Source organism: Lissotriton helveticus, chromosome 2_1 (assembly GCF_964261635.1).
Source record: "Lissotriton helveticus chromosome 2_1, aLisHel1.1, whole genome shotgun sequence".
NCBI classification, from domain to species: domain Eukaryota; kingdom Metazoa; phylum Chordata; class Amphibia; order Caudata; family Salamandridae; genus Lissotriton; species Lissotriton helveticus.
Window position 1 is genome coordinate 52575947 of NC_136059.1, and position 20086 is coordinate 52596032.

At 54.8% G+C, this 20086-nt stretch overlaps 1 protein-coding gene across 2 annotated transcripts in view; it reads right to left on the bottom strand.

Annotated features, from left to right (window-relative positions):
- The window catches only part of LOC144817703 (uncharacterized), a 190339-nt gene that overhangs the window by 142195 nt on the left and 28058 nt on the right, over positions 1 to 20086 (bottom strand). Inside the window, exon 2 of one of the 2 annotated variants that reach the window (XM_078674464.1) lies at positions 13346 to 13432. The exons of the other annotated variant lie outside the window; for it this stretch is intronic. Coding sequence (XP_078530590.1) covers positions 13346 to 13432 — 87 coding nt within the window. The remainder of the gene's footprint in view (positions 1 to 13345; positions 13433 to 20086) is intronic. 2 annotated transcript variants of the gene reach the window in all.

Consider the following 20086-nt stretch of genomic DNA (forward strand, 5'->3'; position numbering starts at 1 on the left):
GTGGTGCCGTGTCCAAGATGGCGGCTGGGCCGGGCAATGGTGCTGACGGTGGCCCGGGCCCTGTCCTGCGGGGAGGGAGCGAGCCCTTCATGTGGCCTGTCCAACATGCGTCCCCCCCAGCTGAAGACGGGGAGAGTCACCCATCTTCTTGGGGACTTTCCTCGTCGAGGCGGAAAAAGCGGGACAGGCCATCCGCGTTGGCGTGGTCTTGGCCGGGTCGATGTTCCACAGTGAAGTCCATCCCCTGCAGGGAGATGGACCAACGTAGCAGCTTCGGGTTCTCCCCCCGCATTTGCATCAGCCATTGCAGGGGTCGGTGGTCTGTTTGCACCCGGAAGTGGGTGCCGAAGAGGTAGGGCCGGAGCTTCTTGAGTGCCCAGACAACGGCGAAGGCCTCTCTCTCAATGGTGCTCCAGCGCTGTTCTCGGGGCAAGAGGCGTCGGCTGATGAAGACCACCGGATGGTCGACCCCTTCGGCGTTGAGTTGGGAGAGGACGGCCCCCACACCATGATCGGAGGCGTCCGTCTGCACAATGAACTCCCGGCTGTAGTCGGGAGCCTGGAGCACGGGGGCCGTGCACATGGCGGTCTTTAGCTTTTCGAAGGCCGATTGGCAGGCCGGGGTCCAGTTGACGGTTTTGGGGCTCTTTTTGGAGGTGAGCTCCGTGAGGGGCCCCACGATGCTGCCATAGTCCTTCACGAACCGCCGGTAGTATCCGGTGAGCCCCAGGAAGGCTCGGACCTCCGTTTGGATCGTAGGGGGTTGCCAGGCCTGGATGGCAGCGATCTTGAGTTGGAGAGGGGCCACCAGCCCGCTTCCCACTTGGTGTCCTAGGTAGGTCACGGACCCTTGGCCAACCTGGCACTTGCTGGCTTTGATGGTGAGCCCGGCTTGCTGGAGGGCGTGTAGAACTTCCCGCAGGTGGCGGAGGTGGTCGGTCCACTGGTGGCTGTACACAGCAATGTCGTCCAGGTAGGCGGCGCTGAAGTCTTCCAGGCCCGCCAGTACCTGGTTTACCAGCCGTTGGAACGTTGCCGGGGCGTTTTTCATGCCGAAGGGCATGACTTTAAAGTGGTAGTGCCCGTCTGGGGTAGAGAAGGCGGATCGTTCTTGGGCCCTAGGGGTGAGGCCGATCTGCCAGTAGCCCGCTGTTAGGTCGAAGATGCTCAGGTAGCGGGCGGCCCCCATCCGGTCAATTAGCTCGTCTGCCCGGGGGATGGGATGAGCGTCGGTCCGGGTAACTGCATTCAGCCCCCGATAGTCCACGCAGAACCGGAGCTCAGGGGCAACGCCCGGGGCAGCTGCCTTGGGAACCAGGACGACTGGGCTCGCCCAGGGACTGTCTGAGGGTTCGATCACTCCTAGGGTCAGCATTTTGGACACCTCTGTCTGGATGCAGGCTCGTACCCGGTCTGGTACGCGGTACGCTCGGTGTCGAATAGGAGGGCTGTCCCCGGTGTCCACATCGTGGAGGCACCAGGGGGTGACTCCGGGGGTGAGGGAGAACAGGGAGGCGAACTGCCTCAGGAGCGTTTGGCAGTCTTGGCGTTGCTCCGGGGACAGGGCCTCGGAGAGCTGGACCCCTTCCACTGAGCCATCCTGCTCGAGGGCCCTCAGTAAGTCCGGAAGGGGTTCGGAGTCTTCTTCTGTCCCAGTATCGGTAGCCATCAGGAGATGAGTTCGGATCGCACAAAATGGGGTTTGAGCCTGTTGGCATGGAGGACCCGTAGGGGTTTCCGGGCAGTCTCCATGTCGATTAAATAGGTGACGGGCCCCTTGCGTTCGATTACCTTGAAGGGCCCGGACCATCTGTCTTGGAGTGCACAGGGCTCAACCGGGGACATCACCCAGACCTGTTGTCCAGGTTCGAACTCAATGGAGGACGTGTGCTGATCGTACCACCTCTTCATGTCCTCCTGACTGGCCTCGAGGTTGGCTTTGGCGGCGTCTCGGAACCGCCGGGTCTGGTTGCGGAGAGCCAGGAGATACCTGTAGATGTCCGGGGGAGTTTTCTGGGGAGGCTGCTCCCAACCTTCCTTGACTAGGCTGAGGGGGCCCCGGACGGGGTGCCCGTACAGGAGTTCAAATGGGCTGAATCCGAGGGACTTCTGCGGGACCTCCCGATAGGCAAACAGGAGGCATGGAAGTAGCACGTCCCACTGGCGTCGAAGGGGTTCTTCTAGACCCCTAATCATCCCCTTGAGGGTGCGGTTGAATCTCTCGACCAGTCCGTTTCCTTGCGGGTGATAGGGGGTCGTGAACTTGTAGGTGACCCCGCATTGCTGCCAGAGGGACTTCATATATCTGGAGATAAAGTTCGTGCCCCTGTCACTGACGACCTCCCGGGGGAACCCCACCCGGGAGAAGATCCCCATCAGGGCCCGGCCCACCACGGGGGCCGTCACAGTCCGAAGAGGGATGGCCTCGGGATAGCGGGTGGCGTGGTCTACAAGGACCAGGATGAACCGATGTCCTTGGGCTGTTCGCGGGTCGAGGGGCCCCACAATGTCTATTCCCACTCGTTCAAACGGGGTGGTGACGACAGGAAAGGGTTGTAACGGTGCTTTGATTTTTCGGCCACTTTTTCCGCTGGCCTGGCAGGTGGGGCAGGCCTTGCAGTGGTTGGTGACATCCTTCCGCATGTGGGGCCAGAAAAAATGGGTCACCAGGCGGTCGTAAGTTTTATCCTGCCCCAGGTGTCCGGCAAGGGGGACCTCGTGGGCTAAGTTCAGGAGGAAGTCTCGGAAGCGAAGGGGCACCACCAGCACCCGACCGGCCCCTAGTTCTGCAACTTTCTGCTCGCTGTAGAGCAGGTCTTGGTCCCAGTAGATCCAGTGGGCCCCCGAGGTATCCCCGGTGCTCTGGGCCAGGGCTTGCTGCCGGAGTCCTTCGAGAGAGGGACAAGTTTTCTGTTCGGCCCGGAATTGTTCCTGCGTGGGGCCTCCCTCCTGCCGCCAGTGTGCCAGGTCAGGGACGTCCCGAAGCTGGTCGGATCCTTCTTCTGTTTGGGTCAAGGGACTGGCTTCTGGGGCGGCCTCTTCTGGGATGAGCGCGGGAGGAGGTTCTGGCCACTCGGGCTCTTCCGGGCTGGGGACCGCGCGGGCGGTCATGGACCGGGTCGTGACGCAGACCTATTCGGGGAGGCCAAGCATCCCCAGGTGCTCCCTCCGCTCGACAGCTGCCCAGGGAGAGCTTTCCAGATCGTTTCCTAGGAGGCAGTCCACGGGGGCATCATCGCGGACAGTTACTTTTAACATCCCTGTTACTCCCCCCCACTCGAAGGGGACGCAGGCCATGTGGCATAGGCTTTCAGAGTTGTCGGCTGATCGGACAGGGCAAAGAATGTTCGGCAAGATTTGGTCTGGAGTGACGAGGTGGCGTCGGACCGCCGTTACACTGGCCCCGGTGTCGCGGAGGGCTTCCGCCCGGCGGCCATTAATGTTGACCCATTGACCGTACTTCTGTGTGTTGGCGGGAAGGGGGGCCCGCGGAACCATGTCTCTCTCCCCTAAGCAGACCAGTGCCATGGCGGCGGGTGCCCATTCAGAGGGATCGGCCTCGTACTCTTCTTGGTCCTCCGGGATTAGTTCTTCCCCTAGGGCCGCCGCTGCAACTTGGCGTGGGGTAGTGTTCGGATTCTTTGGGCAGTTGGGATCACTGGCGTAGTGGCCGGGTCGCTGGCACCTGTGGCACGTAATGTTGGCCCGGAAACCGGCCCGGACGGCAGGGCTTCCTCGGCCAACCGGGGTCGAGGGGTTTCTGGGGGGTGACGAGGGGCCGTGGTCTCTCCCCCGACCCTGACTCCCTCCTCCCCCTCGGGGGCGATACGATCTGGATAATTCGCTGGGTGCGTTCCGGCCAACTCGGGTGCTTTCCCACCGGTCGGCTTCGACGGCGAGTTGTCGAGGGTCGGTTAGCTTACTGTCCAGGAGGTGTTGCCGGAGCTCCACGAAGCAGTTGTTCGACAGGTGTTCCCATACGATAAGGTCAAAGAGTTGTTCGTAGGTGGTTACCTTGTTGCCCTTGATCCACCCCTCGAAGGCTCGGCTAAAAAAGTTCACGTACTCCACCCAAGTTGTACCCGGAATCCGTTTGCAGTCGCGGAACCGTTGGCGGTACATCTCAGGTGTGAGCCCGTATCGAGTGAGGAGGGCGGCCTTCATGTGGTCGTAGGAGGTCATCAGCTGGTCCGGGAGTTGCAGCAGGGCGTCCCGCCCTTCGTTGACAAACCTCCCCCATAATCCGGCTCCCCAATCGCTTCGGGGAATCCGGTGGGAGGTCATTGCCACCTCATAGGCTTTAAACCACTGCTGGATATCATCGTTCTTGTGGTATTCCCGGATGACATCTTTGGGGATGTGAACCTTGGGTTCGGTCGAGGCAGACGGGGTCGGTCGTTCGGGGAGCCCGAGGTCTTTATCCTGTTTCTGGATCTCCAGTGCTTTGAGATTGCGCTCATGTTCGTACTCTAGTTTCTTTTCCTCTAGCTCCCTCTGTCTTTGCTTGTCTTCTCGCTCTTCCCTGAGCCGTAAGTGTTCCAGGGTTATTTTTTGTTCTGCCAGCTTGAGTTCTCCATCCAAGCGAAGTCGGGCTAGTTCTAATTCGTGGAGTCTGGTTTTTTCTCTTTCTCGGATCTCTTCCAGGGAGAGACCCGCTCTTTCTTTAGTTGGTGCGGGGCTCGTTTCGGTTGTTTGTGTTCGGGGTACGGCCGTACCCGTTTCCGCCCAGGCTTCTAGGGCTCGTTTGAAGTCTTCCTTCGTACTCAGACCCGTGGTTGGGAGACCAAGTTCCATGCAATATTGCTTCAGTTCTCGGTGGTTGTAGTCTTCCAATTTTTCCATCTGGAATTTCTCCGTTGTTCCGCTTTCTGTTGTCATGGTGGTCGTGTGTCGTGGGTCGGGTGACTTTCTGTACGATTATGCGTAGGTTCGGATCCCGTCGCTGGCCACCAATGTTAGACGGGGACCCTGAGGGTCGGCCGGATACTGGGGGAGAGATCCCCGAGTGGGACCGTCTCCGGCGATCGTACAGTCAAGTTACCTCCCTCCCCACAAACAGGCACCACACCAAGTCGAGTTCAATGCTTTATGTAAGGTTCTTAAGGTAAGGATATCAGCGATACAGGATATCTCGGACCCGGGGGTCCTCTCACTTCTAGTCTCTGTAGGGAAAAGGGGGTAGCGGGACAGTCTTGGTACCGGATCGGTACAGGTGGCGTTACGAGGCGAGCTCACAATCCTCGAGCTGGAGTGTCTGTGGATCGGGCCGCGGCGGCGCCAGCAGGCCAAGATGATAGTCTCACAAAGCAGAGGGCCGCGGCAGCGCCAGCCGGCCAAGTCGATGGATTCACGAGGCAGAGGGCCGCGGCAGCGCCAGCAGGCCAAGACGAAGGGTTCACGAGGCAGAGGGCCGCGGCAGCGCCAGCAGGCCAAGACGATGGTTTCACGAGGCAGAGGGCCGCGGCAGCGCCAGCAGGCCAAGACGATGGTTTCACGAGGCAGAGGGCCGCGGCAGCGCCAGCAGGCCAAGACGATGGTTTCACGAGGCAGAGGGCCGCGGCAGCGCCAGCAGGCCAGTTACGGATGAGTTCTTCTTGGGTCTCTCGACTCCAGGATACAACTGCCTTCCTGTCCTGGGGCTGCCTCAGTTATAGGTCTGGCACTCTTTGATGTCCGGACCCTCGCTCTTGGAGGTCGGGAGGTCTGGGATGAGGGAGTCCAGACACCCAGCAGGGGGGTGGAGCCAGCGCCCGAGGAGGCTGGGGGTGCTCGGCACCTGGCGGGGGAGAGCCATCGACACTTCGTACTCCCGTTGACCTGCCAAGTGGGCCGTTCACCTCCTGGGTGGAGGGTGGTGCCGGGATGTCGGGGCCTGGTCAGGCCCAGGGTTGGGGTCGGGCTGAGGCCGCACGGCCGCGTGGTGCCGTGTCCAAGATGGCGGCTGGGCCGGGCAATGGTGCTGACGGTGGCCCGGGCCCTGTCCTGCGGGGAGGGAGCGAGCCCTTCATGTGGCCTGTCCAACAAAGTGTTAGAGACTTGAGAGAGCGCACCCTGTGGGGGTGAGTCTGCAGGAAGTGTTAGAGACTTGAGAGAGCGCACCCTGTGGGGGTGAGTCTGCAGGAAGTGTTAGAGACTTGAGAGAGCGCACCCTGTGGGGGTGAGTCTGCAGGACGTGTTAGAGGCTTGAGAGAGCGCACCCTATGGGGGGGTGCAGTCTGCATGAGGTGTCAGAGGCTTAAGAGAGTGCACCCAGTGGGGGTGAGTCTGCAGGAAGTGTTAGAGACTTGAGAGAGCGCACCCTGTGGGGGGTGCAGTCTGCAGGAAGTGTTAGAGACTTGAGAGAGTGCACCCAGTGGGGGTGAGTCTGCAGGAAGTGTTAGAGACTTGAGAGAGCGCACCCTGTGAGGGTGCAGTCTGCAGGAAGTGTTAGAGACTTGAGAGAGCGCACCCAGTGGGGGTGAGTCTGCAGGAAGTGTTAGAGGCTTGAGAGAGCGCACCCTGTGGGGGTGAGTCTGCAGGAAGTGTTAGAGGCTTGAGAGAGCGCACCCTGTGGGGGGTGTAGTCTGCAGGAAGTGTTAGAGACTTGAGAGAGCGCACCCAGTGGGGGTGAGTCTGCAGGAAGTGTTAGAGAGAGCACACCCAGTGGGGGTGAGTCTGCAGGAAGTGTTAGAGACTTGAGAGAGCTCACCCAGTGGGGGTGAGTCTGCAGGAAGTGTTAGAGAGAGCACACCCAGTGGGGGTGAGTCTGCAGGAAGTGTTAGAGACTTGAGAGAGCGCACCCTGTGGGGGGTGAGTCTGCAGGAAGTGTTAGAGACTTGAGAGAGCGCACCCTGTGGGGGGTGCAGTCTGCATGAGGTGTCAGAGGCTTGAGAGAGCGCACCCTGTGGGGGTGAGTCTGCAGGAAGTGTTAGAGACTTCAGAGAGCGCACCCAGTGGGGTGAGTCTGCAGGAAGTGTTAGAGACTTGAGAGAGTGCACCCTGTGGGGGTGAGTCTGCAGGAAGTGTTAGAGACTTCAGAGAGCGCACCCAGTGGGGTGAGTCTGCAGGAAGTGTTAGAGGCTTGAGAGAGCGCACCCTGTGGGGGTGAGTCTGCAGGAAGTGTTAGAGACTTGAGAGAGCGCACCCTGTTAGGGTATGTCTGCAGGAAGTGTTAGAGACTTGAGAGAGTGCACCCTGTGGGGGTGAGTCTGCAGGAAGTGTTAGAGACTTGAGAGAGCGCACCCTGTTAGGGTATGTCTGCAGGAAGTGTTAGAGACTTGAGAGAGCGCACCCTGTGGGGGTGAGTCTGCAGGAAGTGTTAGAGGCTTGAGAGAGCGCACCCTGTTGGGATGTAGTCTGCAGGAAGTGTTAGAGACTTGAGAGAGCGCACCCTGTGGGGGTGAGTCTGCAGGAAGTGTTAGAGACTTGAGAGAGCGCACCCAGTGGGGGTGAGTCTGCAGGAAGTGTCAGAGGTTTGAGAGAGCGCACCCTGTGGGGGTGCAGTCTGCAGGAAGTGTTAGAGACTTGAGAGAGCGCACCCTGTGGGGGTGAGTCTGCAGGAAGTGTTAGAGACTTGAGAGAGCGCACCCTGTGGGGGTGAGTCTGCAGGAAGTGTTGGAGACTCGAGAGAGCGCACCCTGTTAGGGTGTGTCTGCAGGAAGTGTTAGAGAGAGCACACCCAGTGGGGGTGAGTTTGCAGGAAGTGTTAGAGAGAGCACACCCAGTGGGGGTGAGTCTGCAGGAAGTGTTAGAGACTTAAGAGAGCGCACCCAGTGGGGGTGAGACTGCAGGAAGTGTTAGAGACTTGAGAGAGCGCACCCTATGGGGGGGTGCAGTCTGCATGAGGTGTCAGAGGCTTGAGAGAGCGCACCCTGTGGGGGGTGAGTCTGCAGGAAGTGTTAGAGACTTGAGAGAGCGCACCCTGTGAGGGTGCAGTCTGCAGGAAGTGTTAGAGACTTGAGAGAGCGCACCCTGTGGGGGGTGAGTCTGCAGGAAGTGTTAGAGACTTGAGAGAGCGCACCCTGTGAGGGTGCAGTCTGCAGGAAGTGTTAGAGACTTGAGAGAGCGCACCCTGTGAGGGTGCAGTCTGCAGGAAGTGTTAGAGACTTGAGAGAGCGCACCCTGTGGGGGTGAGTCTGCAGGAAGTGTTAGAGACTTGAGAGAGCGCACCCTGTGAGGGTGCAGTCTGCAGGAAGTGTTAGAGACTTGAGAGAGCGCACCCTGTGGGGGTGTAGTCTGCAGGAGGTGTCAGAGGCTTGAGAGAGCGCACCCTATGGGGGGTGCAGTCTGCATGAGGTGTCAGAGACTTGAGAGAGCGCACCCTGTGAGGGTGCAGTCTGCAGGAAGTGTTAGAGACTTGAGAGAGCGCACCCTGTGAGGGTGCAGTCTGCAGGAAGTGTTAGAGACTTGAGAGAGCGCACCCTGTGAGGGTGCAGTCTGCAGGAAGTGTTAGAGACTTGAGAGAGCGCACCCTGTGAGGGTGCAGTCTGCAGGAAGTGTTAGAGACTTGAGAGAGCGCACCCTGTGGGGGTGAGTCTGCAGGAAGTGTTAGAGACTTGAGAGAGCGCACCCTGTGAGGGTGCAGTCTGCAGGAAGTGTTAGAGACTTGAGAGAGCGCACCCTATGGGGGGGTGCAGTCTGCAGGAAGTGTCAGAGGCTTGAGAGAGCGCACCCTATGGGGGGGTGCAGTCTGCAGGAGGTGTCAGAGACATGAGTGAGCGCACCCTATGGGGGGGTGCAGTCTGCAGGAAGTGTTAGAGACTTGAGAGAGCGCACCCTATGGGGGGGTGCAGTCTGCAGGAGGTGTCAGAGACATGAGTGAGCGCACCCTATGGGGGGGTGCAGTCTGCAGGAAGTGTTAGAGACTTAAGAGAGTGCACCCTGTGGGGGTGAGTCTGCAGGAAGTGTTAGAGACTTGAGAGAGCGCACCCTGTGGGGGTGAGTCTGCAGGAAGTGTTAGAGGCTTGAGAGAGCGCACCCTGTGGGGGTGAGTCTGCAGGAAGTGTTAGAGACTTGAGAGAGCGCACCCTGTGGGGGTGTAGTCTGCAGGAAGTGTTAGAGACTTGAGAGAGCGCACCCTGTGGGGGTGAGTCTGCAGGAAGTGTTAGAGACTTGAGAGAGCGCACCCTGTGGGGGTGAGTCTGCAGGAAGTGTTAGAGGCTTGAGAGAGCGCACCCTATGGGGGGGTGCAGTCTGCAGGAAGTGTTAGAGACTTGAGAGAGCGCACCCTGTGGGGGTGAGTCTGCAGGAAGTGTTAGAGGCTTGAGAGAGCGCACCCTGTGGGGGTGAGTCTGCAGGAAGTGTTAGAGACTTGAGAGAGTGCACCCTGTGGGGGTGAGTCTGCAGGAAGTGTTAGAGACTTGAGAGAGCGCACCCTGTGGGGGTGAGTCTGCAGGAAGTGTTAGAGGCTTGAGAGAGCGCACCCTGTGGGGGTGAGTCTGCAGGAAGTGTTAGAGACTTGAGAGAGTGCACCCTGTGGGGGTGAGTCTGCAGGAAGTGTTAGAGACTTGAGAGAGCGCACCCTGTGGGGGTGAGTCTGCAGGAAGTGTTAGAGACTTGAGAGAGCGCACCCTGTGGGGGTGAGTCTGCAGGAAGTGTTAGAGACTTGAGAGAGCGCACCCTGTGGGGGTGAGTCTGCAGGAAGTGTTAGAGACTTGAGAGAGCGCACCCTGTGGGGGTGAGTCTGCAGGAAGTGTTAGAGGCTTGAGAGAGCGCACCCTGTGGGGGTGAGTCTGCAGGAAGTGTTAGAGACTTGAGAGAGCGCACCCTGTGGGGGTGAGTCTGCAGGAAGTGTTAGAGACTTGAGAGAGCGCACCCTGTGGGGGTGAGTCTGCAGGAAGTGTTAGAGACTTGAGAGAGCGCACCCTGTGGGGGTGAGTCTGCAGGAAGTGTTAGAGGCTTGAGAGAGCGCACCCTATGGGGGGGTGCAGTCTGCAGGAAGTGTTAGAGACTTGAGAGAGCGCACCCTGTGGGGGTGAGTCTGCAGGAAGTGTTAGAGACTTGAGAGAGCGCACCCTGTGGGGGTGAGTCTGCAGGAAGTGTTAGAGACTTGAGAGAGCGCACCCTATGGGGGGGTGCAGTCTGCAGGAAGTGTTAGAGACTTGAGAGAGCGCACCCTGTGGGGGTTGCAGTCTGCAGGAAGTGGTTTGTAACAGCGTCAATCTTTTTCTGCAAAGCCAGACACTCTAAATGAGAGTGCTGGTAAACCCCACTTTACAGGACACAAGGTTCACAGTGTGCAGCAGAAAGCAGGCGTCCCCGCCCTCTTGACTGATCAGGTAGATGCGGATAATCAATTAAGGCTTAGCTCAAAGAAGGCGGTGTGGAGTTGAATTCAGATGCAGAGCAACAGAATTATCACAGTTACAAGGTACAATGTTCAGGCAGGGTTATGAGGATTTGTGCACAATGCTACCATGATATGGCAGAAAACAAACACTTATTCAATAAATATGGAAGTCTGGTAGCGGAAATAACACACGTCTGTGCAGAATGAAACCGTCAAACAACACAGCGAGCCAACTAGGATGTTTGCAGTCCCCAGAGCCCCATGTAGTCACTCTAAACCTGTACATTGGCCACAGCATTCAGTTTAGAGTTAGTAGTAGTAGGTTACTTGAAATGGGTGTGTCTTGAGGTCTGTCAGCTCTCGACTGGCCTCTTATGAAAGGCTGGTAGACCACATTCTGACAGACAAGGGTCAGTTTGTGAGCCCAAAGAAGAGTACGTGCGCTCACCAGGACCACTGAGGCACAGCACTAGTAAGCGTGAATTATTCTCTGTGTGCACATGTTCTGATGGTGAACATTGCAATAGATTCTATTCTATTCTTGATGTCTTGTATAGCGCATGGCTACCTGAAGGCCTCCCAGCGCTGCCACAGACACCGTAGATGAACAAAAAAGGACGGACGAAGACAATTCAGTTGCGGAGTAGCCAGGTCTTCAAGACATTGAGGAAGGGAAGTTTGCGCTGCAGTAGACGCAGTTCAGTGGTACATTGTTCCAAAGTCTGGAAGAAAGGAAAGGAAGTGGAGTAGCCACCTCAACGGGATCTGCCAAGCCTGGGGACCTTCAGTAGATGGGCTGATGAGGATCTGAGGGCTCTCCCAGGGAGATAAGGGAAGGCAACTGGGCCTAGTTTAAACAGAGAAATGAATACTTATCAGCACAAGGTGTACCTACTACACCTTGACACCGCCCCAAAAACTGTAATGCTGCCTCCTGGAATGTCGTGTACTAAGTGAGTTGAGTAGCCCCCCTTGAAACTAAGGGTTTCGGTGGTTAAAGGACGGTCCCCCATTGAAGGAGGCTCTCAGGGCCTCCAACTCCTCAAAATGTTCTTAAAGATTAAGGGTGCCATAAACTCTGAAAAGGCCAACATGAGCCTGTGCAAAGGAATCAGGCAACAAATGACAGCAAAAGACACTGCTGCCCAGATGGCATGGAGTTCTCATCCATGCAAAAAGCTAGGAGATTTCCGGGGCAACAGAGCACTGTGTTGAGCGGTTGTGTTGCAAAAGCAGGGGGTGAGACAAAAGAAGGCACACAGCTCCCCGGTCTTACAGAAAGAGCCATAAAGAGAGGAAGAATGAGACACAAGAAGGACCTGTAAACCAGGGGGCCTATTTATTAAAACCCAGCATAACATCTTCACCAGGGCTCTCATTTTGTCAGAAATCATGAATAAGGCGACGCAGCTCAAATCATTGTGCCACCTTACTCAGCACCCAGAAGGCATTCTAAGGTCTTTGCAGTGGTTATGTGGAGAAGTGTGGCTCAGGGGTTAGAGGCAGCAGACCTGGAAGCTGAGATCGGCCCTGGACCAGGGTTCAATTCCCCGCCTCGGCGGGTCTTGGGCTAAAAATTCCACAGACTCGATAATTCTCGCCCCGGTGCCTCCTCGACTCACGGGTTCACACTCTGCGACTCTGGGCAATAGCTTGCTTAATCTCCACAACGGCCCCTTGCGGCGGGATGCCTGACTTTCACCTTGTGGATACCCTGCTATCTCACAGGGGAATACCAGGAAGGGTTCCCTAAGCAAGCGCCGGGAAACCCACTGCGGGTAGCTGTGCGCTATATAAGCTCAACTACATTACACATACAGTGGGTTTTCCACTCAACCCCCATGGAATTTGATGTTGCCCCAGATTTAAAGTGTTGTGCACCTGGGGAAGTGAGACATCCGTACATCTCCCAAGGTGAGGCGCAACGAGGAGTAATATATTTTAATTTCTCTTCGTTTTTCCCCCTTTGTGGGTGTGCTGCTTTCAGCACACATAGAAACAGGGAAACAATTCTTAGAACAGTTTTCGAGCAGGAAGGTGCCCCTTCCTGCATAAGATCCTGGTTCCAGTTTGCCTACATTAGGGCTAGGCTGTCGAAATGGTGCCAGCACCAGCAGAAAGGACAGCAATGCACTGTATTGCTTAAATATGGTGCAAACCTACCCTTTTACTTTGCATAGTACAGCGCAGCAAGGCCCTGTGCCAAAATCCCATAAATGAGGCCCCCGGTGAGGTTGGCGGGAGAGACAACCTGTGACGAGAGGGGTGCGATGAATGGAATACCGAGGGGAGAGGATGTGGCTTAAAGTGCTATGGCGGAAGATGTCAAATTTGGGGCTCAAGGTTCGAGTCTCGGCATTGACGCTGAACATCCTGTGATTCTGGGCAAATCACGGAATCTCCCTGTGCCTAACAAAAAAATGAATGTGTCCTTCTGTAAGGTAACTGGTGCTCGTGTAAAGCGCTCTGATACCTTTGGTTCAAGTTTGCGCTATATAAAACTCAAAAAAGAAAAGGCATCAGTGGTCACAAAAGAGGTTTTAGAAAGTATGAGAATGGAGGCCTGCTCTATTGTATAATTTCTAGTTTTGCTGTTTTGTTTTTAAAGCATTTCCACCCAAGGCAAAATAGCTAATAAATGGATGCTCACTGAGCTATAAAATGACTGAATATTTACTAATTGTGTATTCTCTAACCCTAACGCTATTTTTGTTTATGTACATCAAGCCATTATTTAATCTGTTTACAGTCATTCCAGCCTGGCATCCAGTGCTCTGTATTCGTTACTGAATCATTTGTTGGGAACAAATTACTTCGAAACGTGCATGCAGTTTTTCTTCCTCTTTCCTAACTAGAAAATGTATATATTTTAATACAAATAAAACACATTTTAGTTTTGTCAAGCTTTGTGGTGAACCTCGGATAATATTCTTTTAATGTCAAGAAGCATCTGATCCTGAGGTAACATGGGCTGCTCTGGACTTCCTGTTGCTTTCTGTTCTCTTTCCACAGTCGCCCAATCCACAAGCATTTTACAGTTCACGTGCATTCAAAACACTGATCAATAAGGACATTTACCATTGCTCCTATCCGAGGACTCAGGTTGAGCGTCCCTTCCTGGGACCCGGATATTGGCATAGGTGGCATCCCCATGGTCGAGCGCCTCTGAAAGGTAGGAAGAAAGTGAAAGTGAGAAGGCGGCGCCTGCGCATGTCTGTCTCTTTCCCCTCACCCCTTCATGGTGGGCTTCTGTCTGACGTAGGAGTCTCCTTAGCTCCCAAGCTTTCAGTTTTCTTATGTGTGACTTTCACATGTTTTCAGTGTGTCTGTGTGTGACGCTTGGATGCCTTATGTGTGACACTTTGCGTGACACTTTATCACTCAGGGGGATAAAGTGTTGAATAAAGCATGATGTCCACGAAAAAGGATACATCTCAGAAATGACTAACTTCTGTGACATTTAACGATAAGGTCTATGCTTCACAGCAGCCACAACACTCATATCCTTTATGCAATGTCACGATCTACTTTCCTTTTCTAACACGATCATCATGGATCCAATATTAAAGAGGCCGATGAGAGGGGAGGGCTCAAAAGTTCAGTTCAGATTGGGAGTCCCAGCACGAACACAGACACGCCTGCCAGCTCCTTAACTTATTTATACGATATCACAGGACAGAAATTAGAAGAGATGTGTCTTCAAGAGTTTCCTGAAGATGGTTTCTGGTTGATCCAACCTAAGGTTGGTAGGGAGATCATTCCATAGCTTGGGGACCAGATGTGCAAAGGATTGTCCACCACATCTGGCCTTTCTGACCTTGGGTACTGTCAGCCACTTTACTTTTACAGATTATAAAGACCTCCAAGGAATTTAGGGAAGAAGAAGTTGCAGAATGCGGGAGGGTCCCTTTCTGTGTATGGCCCGAGGGCCATGCACAGAGTTTAGAAATAAATCCTATTTTGCACTAGACACCAAGGCGGCCGAGGCTGGGGCAGCTGAGTGCTGTTTTGGCCGTCTGTGAGCAGTATGCAAAGCAGCGGTCTGCCCGACCTGCAGTCTTCTCATAACATACTTGGGACTTCCCAGAAAGAGGGGGTTTCCATATTCTAAATGATAGTTGATCAATCCCTGTATGACAACTCTTCTCAAAGTTGATGGCAGCCATTAAATGACTTTCCTTAGAGTTCTCAACAGTCTGAAGCATATTGTTGACAAGTTCTTGGCTGGAGTTTCTATTAACAATTTGTTGTCCAGCAAAAAACCAGGCCTTGACCATGTTTACAGAGTTTCACTATGAGGAGTCCTGTGAAGCGCCCCCAAACCTCTGCCCTCCTCTCACAGAGTTCTGCTCGTGGGCTGATCTGCTCAGTGTCTACATAAATAACACTCTTCGGTGTAGGGCATCGGGACTGAGCACACTGAGGAGAGGCACCATTGCAATGAAGCATAAAAGTCACAAAGCAAGAATACTGCAATGTAATACATCAGGCGCAAAGCTCGCTGCAGTGACTGTGCAAAGCATCGGGGCTGGACACTGCAGCCAAGCACACCAGGCACAACGAACTCTGCAGTGAAGCAGATTGGCCAAAGCACACACAGTAGCGAAGTACAAAAGTCACACTGCAGTGGAGCAAATTGGGAACAAAGCACAGCGTACTAAAGCAGACACAAATCACAATGCAGTGACAGAAAGACTGCTGATAAACAACAAGTCACTGCACCAACCAAAATCTCATGTTCCTAAATCTTCTACAAGTAAATCAAAAGAATAGAACCTTCGATATTCCAATGCAGCAAACAGCTGAAAAACATAAGATAGAGCAGAGTGCCATGGGAAAGAGAATAAAGCCTCGTAGAGCTTATTTGATTTCCAGAAATGCCACCATCCACTCTCCAAAGCTTCGAGGCACAGAACATCCACCTAGGAATACTGCGTCTCAATAGGGTGCCCCTGAGCCCAGCAAGTGGCCGAAGGAGACTGAGCTGACGCAATGCTCTTTACAAGGAAGAGTAAGGATTAAGGATGAAGGGGGAGGCGATGAAATTATCGCCGCTTTAGCAGCAGAAAACTGCAGCTAAAACGACGATAATGGGCTTGATAATATGCTCTATGGAACTCCAATTAAGCCCATGTCAGATGTCCTTCACATTTAACAAGGGCTTCAATTGGAATTCCATAGAGCATATTATCAAGCCCATTATTGCCGTTTTAGCTGCAGTTTTGTACCGCTAAAGCGGCGATAATGTTATCGCCTCTCTTGACAATATGCCCCGAAATGCCTTACAGAAGACAGTTACGAATGCTGGCATGAAGGAAAGTTCTAGTAAAAAAAGGAAGAACTGGAATAAAGAAACAGGAAATAAGAAATGAATGTGAAAATAGCAAATAAAGTGATTGAGGAGGAAAGAAAATCGGAAGGAAGGAGTCAGGATCAAGAAAAAAGAAATTAAGGGATGGAGGAAAGAACAAGAAACGAATAAAATAAGGGAATAATAGATAAGTAGGAAAAAAAGTACCAAGGGAAGCAGGATGTGGAATGCATGAGGACTAAAAGAAGCTAGGGTGGAAAAGAGAAAGAAAGTATGGAGGGAAGTCATAAGAAAGAAAGAAAGAGATGTAACATGTTCCTGTTAGACTTGGCATTTTTGTCAGGTTTATCCCCAGACGTTTTGCTTTCTGGCCTCCAGTTTTTTACCAATTTATCATTGGTTTTAGGATGCTGGGAACATTACCAGTCCTAATCATTGCTAAAGTGCATATGCTCTCCATGTAAATTGTGTATAGTTTGGTGGTTCTATTATTGGCTTATTTAATGCACTCTTAAGTCCCTAGTACAGTGCACTGTGTGTGCCCAGGGCCTGTAAATCAAATGCTACTAGGGGACCTGCAAAAGACAAAAATGATGGACGGAATGCTGAACAATGCAAACATTCACCCCAGTCACAAAGATCTTGGTTTAAGCCATCATTCTTTTGGTCACCACACCGCCCGAGTTTGGACCCAGCCAAATGCAAATCAGTGTTGATCCTGTTCCTCATGGGAACAGTCCAGTCCAAACAGCCAAGCCATGTCCTCCCTGGGCAGGAAACAAACATCCTGGGACCAATTTCAGGGCACCACCCCTCATCAGCCTGGCTAGCCTAACTCCAGTGGTGCACTGAGCATGGGACCCATGTCTGGGCAAACCCTTCCCAATTAAGGCAACAAGTGCAAAATAAGCAAATGATGTATGGAATGCTGAACAATCCAAACATTCACCCCCAGTTACAAAGAGCTGGGTTTAATCCATCATTCTTTTGCTCACCATGCCAACCCAGTTTGGACACAGCCACATGCAAATCTGTTTTAACCCTGTTTCTCATAGGAACAGTCCAGCCCCAACTGCCAAGCCAGGTCCTCCCTAGACCGAAACAAGCATCCTGGCACTGGTTTTGGGGCATCACCCCTCATCAGCCAGGCTAGTTTGAACTCAGTGGCGCAGTGAGCACAGGAACCGGGTCTGGGCATACCCTTCCCACTTAGGGCGACAAATGAAAAAGAAACAAATGATCGGGACGGAATGCTGACAATGCAAACATTCACCCCCAGTCACAAAGATCTGGGTTTAATCCATCGTTCTTTTGCTCACCACGCCACCCCAGTTTGGACCGAGCTATACGAAAATCAGTCTTGACCCTGTTCTTCATGGGAACAGTACAGCCTTAACTGACAAGCCAGGTCTTCCCTGGACTGAAAACAAGCATTCTGGCCCCGGTTTTAGGGCATCACCACTCATCATCAAGGGTAGCTTGAATATAGTAGCACAGTGAGCTTGGGACCCACGTATAGCCATACCCTTCCCACTTAGGGCGACAAATACAAAAGAAACAAATGATGGACGGAATGCTGAACAATGCAAACATTTACCCCCAGTCACAAAGCTCTAGGTTTAAACCATCGTTCTTTTGCTCACCGCACCACCCCAATTTGGACCCAGTGCAAAACAGTCTAGACAATCAATCATGCCATTTGGATAGCGCACTACTCACCCGGGAGGGTCTCAAGGCGCTTGGGGGGAGGGGTATGCTACTGCTCGAACAGCCAGGTCTTGAGTTGTTTCCTGAAGGCGAGATGGTCCTGGGTCAGCCGAAGGTGGATGGTGAGGGAGTTCCAAGTCTCGGCAGCCAGGTAAGAGAAGGATCTTCCTCCGGCGGTGGCTCTTCGGATGCGTGGTACGGCTACGAGGGCGAGGCTGGTGGACCGTAGCTGGTGGGTGGGCGTGTAGAAGGTCAGGCGGTCGTTGAGGTACTTGGGGCCCAGGTCGTGGAGAGACTTGTGTGCGTGGATGAGGAGCCGGAACGTGATCCTCTTGTCGACGGGGAGCCAGTGCAGGTTCCTCAGGTGGCTGGAGATGTGGCTGCGTCGGGGGACATCCAGGATGAGTCGGGCGGAGGCGTTCTGGATGCGCCGGAGTCTTTTCTGTAGCTTGGCTGTGGTTCCGGCGTAGAGGGCGTTTCCGTATTCCAGTCGGCTGGTGACGAGTGCCTGGGTGACAGTCTTCCTGGTCTCGGTCGGGATCCAGCGGAAGATCTTGCGAAGCATACGCAGGGTGTTGAAGCACGATGAGGAGACGGCGTTGACTTGTCTGGTCATCGAGAGGGAGGGGTCCAGGAGAAAGCCCGGGTTGCGTGCATGGTCGGTTGGCTTGGGTGCGGTGCCCAGGGCTGGGGGCCACCAGGAGTCGTCCCAGGCGGAGGGCGAATATCCCAGGATGAGGACTTCCGTCTTGTCCGAGTTCAGTTTCAGGCGGCTGTCCTTCATCCACTCGGCGACGTCTTTCATCCCTTCGTGTAGGCAGGTTCTGGCGGTGTCGGGGTCTCTGGTGAGGGAGAGGATCAGCTGGGTGTCGTCGGCGTAAGAGATGATGTTGAGGTTGTGCTGGCGTGCGATGGCTGCGAGAGGTTTCATTTAGATGTTGAAGAGGGTGGGGCTGAGTGAAGATCCTTGCGGGACGCCGCAGATGACTTCGGTGGCCTCGGAGCAAAACGGGGGGAGGCGGACTCTTTGTGTTCTTCCGGCAAGGAACGAGATGATCCACTCCAGTGCCTTCTCTTGGATACCGATGTTGCTGAGGCGCTGGACTAGGGTGCGGTGGCAGACCGTGTCGAACGCAGCGGAGAGGTCCAGGAGGATGAGGGCCACTGTTTCCCCCTTGTCGAGCAGGGTCCGGATGTCGTCGGTGGCTGCGATGAGGGCGGTCTCGGTGCTGTGGTTGGCTCTGAAGCCGGACTGCGAGGGGTCGAGGGATCCGTTCGTCTCGAGGAAGGTGGTCAGCTGTCTGTTGACGATCTTCTCGATGACTTTAGCAGGAAAAGGGAGGAGCGAGATGGGGCTGAAGTTTATGAGATCGGTGGGGTCCGCTGTAGGTTTCTTCAGGAGGGCGCTGATCTCGGCGTGCTTCCAGCTCTCCGGGAAGGTGGCGGTGTTGAAGGAGGCATTGATGATGTTCCGGAGTTGGGGTGCGATGGTGGAGTCGGCCTTGTTGAAGACGTGGTGTGGGCAGGGGTCGGTCGGTGATCCGGAGTGGATGGTGTTCATCGTGCGGGCTGTGGTCACCGTGGTCCAGGTGCGAAGGGTGGCAGTAGGGGGCGTTGGTTCGACGGTTGGGTGCGTGGGTGGGGCACCGAAGCTGTTGTGGATGTCGGCGATCTTGCGGTGGAAGAACGAGGTGAGGGAGTCGCAGAGGTCTTGTGACGGAGTGATGTCGTTGGTGCCGGTGCTGGGATGGAGAACTCCTTGACGATAGTGAAGAGCTCTTTGCTGTCGTGGGCGTTGTTGTCCAGTCGTTCCTTCAGGGATTTCTTCTTGGTGGTGCGGATGAGCTGGTGGTGCTTGCGGGTAGCGTGTTTGAGGGCGGTCATGTTGTCGGTGGTCCGGTCGAGGAGCCAGGCTTTCTCGAGGGTGCGGCAGGTCTTCTTGGAGTCCTTGAGGTCATCGGTGAACCAGGATGCCTTCTTGCTTCTGGGTCTGCTGGGAGGGTTCTTTAGTGGCGCGAGGTCGTCGGCGCAGGCGGTCAGCCACTGTGTGAAGTTGCGGGCTGCTTCGTTGGGGTCCGTTGTGTTGGTGGGTGGGCTTTGGCTGAGGGAGGTGGTGAGCTGGTCTGCGGTGATCTTGTTCCCATTCCTGTGAGGTACCTGTTGTGGGTGGTGGTGGGTCGTGGATCTTTTGAAGCTGAAGTGGACGCAGCTGTGGTCGGTCCAGTGGAGTCCGGTGGTGTGGCTGAAGGTGATGTACTTGCTGGAAGAGAAGACGGGATCAAGTGTGTGGCCAGCGTAGTGGGTGGGGGTGTTGACCAGTTGCTTGAGTCCGAGGTTGGCGAGGTTTTCCAGCAGGGCGGTGGTGTTGCGGTCCTTGTTGTTCTCCAGGTGGAAGTTGAGGTCCCCGAGGAGGATGTAGTCAGTGGAGGGGAGGGCGTGCGGGCTGATGAAGTCTGTGATGTCTTCGCTGAATTGTGTGCATGGTCCCGGGGGTCTGTAGACGAGGGTGCCTCTGAAGGTCGTCTTAGGGTCGGTGTGAATCTAGAAGTGCAGATGTTCGGCTGCGGCGAAGGAGTCGTTGGCGTCGGTCGTGATGCGGATGGTGTTCCTGTGGACGATGGCGATGCCACCTCCGGTCTGGTTGATGCGGTCCCTCCTGATGATCTTGTACCCGTCCGGGATGGCGATGGCGATGTCGGGTGCAGAGGAGGCGTTCATCCAGGTTTCCGTGAGGAAGGCGACGTCCGGTGATGTAGCGTCGAGGAGGTTCCAGAGTTCCACGGCGTGTCTGTGGACGGAGC